Below are 5,000 nucleotides of genomic sequence, written 5' to 3'. Positions count from 1 at the left end.
CGGCGACACCCTCCCCTATCCCGGGGATGTATAATGAGCTTCCAGGCTGCCCGCCGGGCTGGAATGCAGAGGAGCTGTCCTCTCCAAGGGTACTGAAATGTGTCCGCTCCCCTGCTCTCTCTGCCGCGCCGCACTGGTCCAAATGATCAATAGTGATCGCACAGCGCGCAGCATCCGGGTTGGGCGACCAGCCGATTTCTCCAAAGCGAGAAAATCTGAATGAATAGTGGCTGCTGCTGGGTCACCTGACACAATCGCCCTTCCCCATCATCCAATAAGGTTCGGCTTCTCAAACCCAAAGTCACAGAGGAACTGTCATGGGCGGTGGGCATGGCGGTGGGAGGCTAAATTTAGGCCGCTACACTAATTGGAATTGTTTGTGGAGATAAAAAATACAGCCATTTATAGAAACTAATAATAAAATAATATGAAACAAGTTGTGGGGGTAGCCTAATCATGATTATTGTAAGACAAACATCCCCCAATAATAAACAATATTTTGTTTTGTTTTGTGTTGTTTTATTCTTGAAAGACCTTAAATATTATGTGTAATATGATTTTCTTTTTATGTCAGATCAGAAAGGCGAGTTTTTTAGGTGGGCTTATCCTTCATTTCAAACAGTAAAATAACACACTTGCATCTACTTTCCATTGTGCTCTGGCCTAAAACATCTGCCAGGTTTCATTCTCCCTAACTTTATCTTAATCCATTTGAAGCTTCAAAACTAAGGTTTCCAGTGATCAGCCCCATGCCTTTATCTGGTGGACAAAGTCTAGCCGGAGAATCACTTTGGTGATCATGGTCAAGGTCATTTATAACACTTAGTTCTGATACCCGTTGGAGCACACAATCACTGGCCATTTAGTCAGGCCTCGCTCACATAGTTGGCATGCAGCCTCTGCCCAGAGAGCTTTCATAGTCCACTTCCCTGGCTGATTCCAACTCCGCTCACCATGGAGCTCTCCATGGTGCTGAACCCCCGTTCACTCATTTTGGACACTAATCTGGTATAACCAGAACCTCTTGTCACAAAGACAGTTTCTTCCCAAATGCCACCTCTTCAATGAGGCCCAAAAGCCCCCACGAATAAGGATTGTATCACACACCCTCCCCCCCGGTGCCCCCTGAGCACAGCCGGCTTGGTAATGGCCCGAGGTCGCCCGCACTGACTTGATCCTACCCCCCTCCCGCCCCTCCCCATCATATGTTACTGTTGCAGTAAATGTTTGTGATTGTTTTGTCATTGTTTTCTATAGGCTTTATCTTCTACTATTGATGTGATCGCCATGCTGCATACTTGCATAAATTCCTTGTTTGTAATCTGATTACTTACTGTGTCTAAATTGAATCTAGAATCTTGAATCTTGAATTAGTCATTTTTGCCAATTTAATTACGTAATTCGAAAATCCGGCCTTGATATCCCTGCCTGCTCGGGACCCCTGCTGGTTGGCTACCCGTGCCAAATATGAATGCTGCCAGGGTGACGGTGTCAGAGGAAAACAAAACAGAGACACAGAGAGATAGGTTTGCTCATTTATGTGTAAGATAACCTCATTCAAAGACATTGGGATGTCAGGATAATTGCCATGTAAATTTAAAACATCATAATACACTGCTGATAGAGCTATTCCACTTTGTTTTGTAGCAGTGGAACTGGGCAGCAAAACTTTCACAAGGATGACCAACGTCAACGTTCATCGTGCTTTTCAGAATCAAATTCAGATTGGGAGAAGCTTTATTGAATCAACCAGTAGTAGCGCAGAATAAAATAAGGTAGTACAATACAGCTGCGGCCTCGCCCGCAACTCGGCTGCTGTGTGGCCAATGAGACCAGCATCACTGATGATGTCAGATTTATGACATCACTGATGATGTAATCAGTGGGATTTATGATATCACTGATGATATCATCAGTGGGACAGACAGACAGACAGACAGACAGACAGACAGACAGACAGACAGACAGACAGACAGACAGACAGACAAACAGACAGACAGACAGAGCCCCAGCTCCCATTTATATACTGATGATGATGATGATGATGATGATGATGATGATGATCCTTTGTCTGGAGAGTGCTAAAACAGACGGGCCATGCCTGCCTTTAAACTGATGTGATGATGTGGTGTGATGATTCAAGGTGTGAGCTACTGCTCTATTGCAGTGATGGTAGCTTTCCTGTTATTCCTTGTTTGTTTGCTCGCTTCCTTTCTTCCTTGTTTGCTTGCTTCATCTGCATCTGGTTTTAGAGTTCAAAATAAAATAAAATCATCATTGAGCATTTTAAAACTGAGAATCACAGACTCATCAGATATAACGAGGTTGTTTTCATTCTGAATGATGTGATACCATTGTTGAAAAGACCCAACCCATCTCCTCCCATCCTGCCACAGTCATTTACTTACCCGGCCGCTGGGAGGCGCGGTAGAGTTATTGTAGCTGCGAAAGAACTCGACTCCTCTTCCTCGTTTAGTGCTCTTGCCATGTTTGCGGAAGAGCAGCAGCAGCAGCTATAGCAGCAGTCGCTAGCTTTAGCTGGAGAGGCTCGTCCCGTTTACTGTGTATGTTTCACACCTTAGAACCAAATATGAATCTGCCAAAGGGACCCGATTCGTTGTGCTTCGACAAGGACGTTTTTATGAAGGTGAGGCTCTGTTAACGCTACGTTGATTAACATGATAATAACACGCTAGCTAAAGTTATTAGACAGCTAGCAGTAGCTAGTTGACGTTTAGCTGCTGTCACTGGCTGTCCCTGCTTGCTTCTTTGTTTTTGGTAGAGATACTTCATGTTATTTAGCAAGCTTTAAAACTTAACGGTAAATCACAATCTACAATGCATATCTGTATCATCATGCATAACGTTACCTGCAATGCATGAAGCGACTTTAGATGACGAGGCAAATTGAGCAGTTAATGTAAACTTTGATGAATCTGTCTTGGTCTGCCTGTCTTGTCTAGACTAGTCTGGTCAAACATTGCCAGTCTCGGTCTACAGTGCCTGTCTCTCTCATACAGCTTGTACTGTAGCTGTCTCTGTCTACCTGATGCTGCATGTTATTGTACTGTATGCAGCATGCCTGTCCAGTAGAAGGCGGAGGTCTTATCTAGCGTTAGTATATTTTGTATGTTGTTGCTGGTCTGTCCTGTCTGTCTGATCTTGCTGCCTACTCTCTCTGTCGCCAGGATGACTTTGACGTTGACCAGTTTGTGGCGGACTGTCGGAAGCAGGTCCAGCTGGAGGAGATGAGAGAAGACCTGGAGCTCTACTATAAGTTACTGAAGATGGCCATGGTGGAGCTAATCAACAAGGACTATGCTGACTTTGTTAACCTCTCCACTAACCTGGTGAGTGTTATTGTGGTTGCACATCAGCCACTGTATTTGTAGTTTTGAGCTTAGGCATAGGCAGAGGCTGCAAACAACTATTAGTACTGTTCTACAATCATTTGTTACACTTAACAGCAGTGAAGCAGTTAGAAATGAAACACCGACCTCTGCTCCTCTTTCTCAGGTTGGAATGGACAAGGCCCTCAATCAGCTTTCTGTGCCCCTGGGACAGTTACGAGAGGAGATTATGGTATGTACAGTGTCGTGTGGTTGTACATGCCTGTCTTCTGCTGGTCATTCTTGCCACACATCGTATGCATGTCAGCTAACTGTTTTCTGTTGCAGAGCCTGCGTTCCTGTGTGAGTGAGGTGATTCACTCTATAGACAGCCAGCTGTCCAAACAGGATGACCTGCAGAAGAAAAAGGTTTGGCTCCGTCCTCAGCTGTTGTCGTCGTCTATCATTTGATCTATCTTTTCTTATTAATCTGTAAATAGATTTCTATAGTCAGTTTTATAAAACAGGCTAGCATTTTTAGTGTTGTTTGAGGGGAAGAGTTGTCAAAATAGGATGACTTTTGGGGTTGTATACCCAATAAGATGAAGGTATTTCTGAATCCTTGCGAATGAATTTGCAACAGGAAACCATTGCAGCAGTGTATACGTCAATCTGGATTACAGAGATCTATAATGAATCTCACATCATATTATCTGTTCAACAGGTGTATGTGTTGAGGCTGATCCAGGTGGTGCGCTCGGTGGAGAAGATCGAGAAGATCCTCCACTCACAGAACTACAAGGAATCCAGCTCTCTGGAGATCAGCAGGTAGGGAACTGACTGTATATTAAAACCACCGGCATTCACTTTGTACATTACTGTAGCTGTGTGTGTGTGTGTGTGTGTGTGTGTGTGTGTGTGTGGGTGTGTGTGTGGGTGTGTGTGTGTGCGTGTGCGTGCGCGCAGTCCTCTGTTAGCAGGTCAGATTCTGGAGAGGATAGCTACGGAATTTAACCAGCTGCAGTTCCATGCTGTACAGAGCAAAGGCATGCCCCTACTGGACAAAGTCAGACCTGTAAGTGTGTTAATCAGTCAATCAATAAATCAATCAATCAGACAACTGATAAATCAATTGCCAGTCAGTCAGTTCATCTGCCTGCCCTTCTGTCCACTCATTATTAATCCTGTAATCAGTGCTGTGCTGAGTGTTCGGAAAAGAGAAGGACAATCTTCCTAATTTACACTTTACACTTGTCTCCAGATAAATAAATTAAAATCCTCTTAAACCTTTAATTAAATATCCATAAACAATATCTTCCCTTCATGATTGAAGTGGGTTTAATAGAGAAAAAGTATAAGCGATCCTTGCTTTCACCTCGATTCACGATTCACTTGGACTGTCTATCTCCTAGAATGAGTACATGGTCTTAATATTTTGGATACTCAAAAGTCTGTAAAACCCCAAGTAAATCTATGTCAAATGTTTTGTCCTCTGCCAGCGAATCGCAGGCATCACGTCCATGCTGCAGCAGTCTTTGGAGGGCCTGATGATCGAAGGTCTGCAGACGAGCAACGTGGACATGGTGCGTCACTGCCTCAGGACCTATGCCACCATAGATAAGACCCGAGACGCTGAGGCCCTGGTGGGACAGGTGCTGGTCAAACCATACA

At 44.3% G+C, this 5,000-nt stretch overlaps 1 protein-coding gene across 2 annotated transcripts in view; it reads left to right on the top strand.

Annotated features, from left to right (window-relative positions):
• The first annotated feature begins 2,516 nt into the window (after positions 1-2,516).
• Positions 2,517-5,000, top strand: part of cog2 (component of oligomeric golgi complex 2) — a 17,636-nt gene continuing 15,152 nt past the window's right edge. For both annotated transcript variants that reach the window (XM_083651018.1, XM_083651019.1), the window contains exons 1-7: positions 2,517-2,647; positions 3,189-3,350; positions 3,517-3,582; positions 3,678-3,758; positions 4,054-4,157; positions 4,296-4,404; positions 4,829-5,000. The exon at positions 4,829-5,000 is cut by the window's right edge and continues 8 nt beyond it. In XM_083651018.1, the coding sequence (XP_083507144.1) occupies positions 2,567-2,647; positions 3,189-3,350; positions 3,517-3,582; positions 3,678-3,758; positions 4,054-4,157; positions 4,296-4,404; positions 4,829-5,000 (775 nt within the window). In that variant the 5' untranslated portion in view covers positions 2,517-2,566. The remainder of the gene's footprint in view (positions 2,648-3,188; positions 3,351-3,516; positions 3,583-3,677; positions 3,759-4,053; positions 4,158-4,295; positions 4,405-4,828) is intronic.

This window comes from Poromitra crassiceps (assembly GCF_964638095.1).
Source record: "Poromitra crassiceps genome assembly, chromosome: 14".
In the NCBI taxonomy this organism is placed as follows: domain Eukaryota; kingdom Metazoa; phylum Chordata; class Actinopteri; order Beryciformes; family Melamphaidae; genus Poromitra; species Poromitra crassiceps.
The sequence above is the reverse complement of the archived record's forward strand: the minus strand, read 5'-3'. Positions and strand labels throughout refer to the sequence as shown.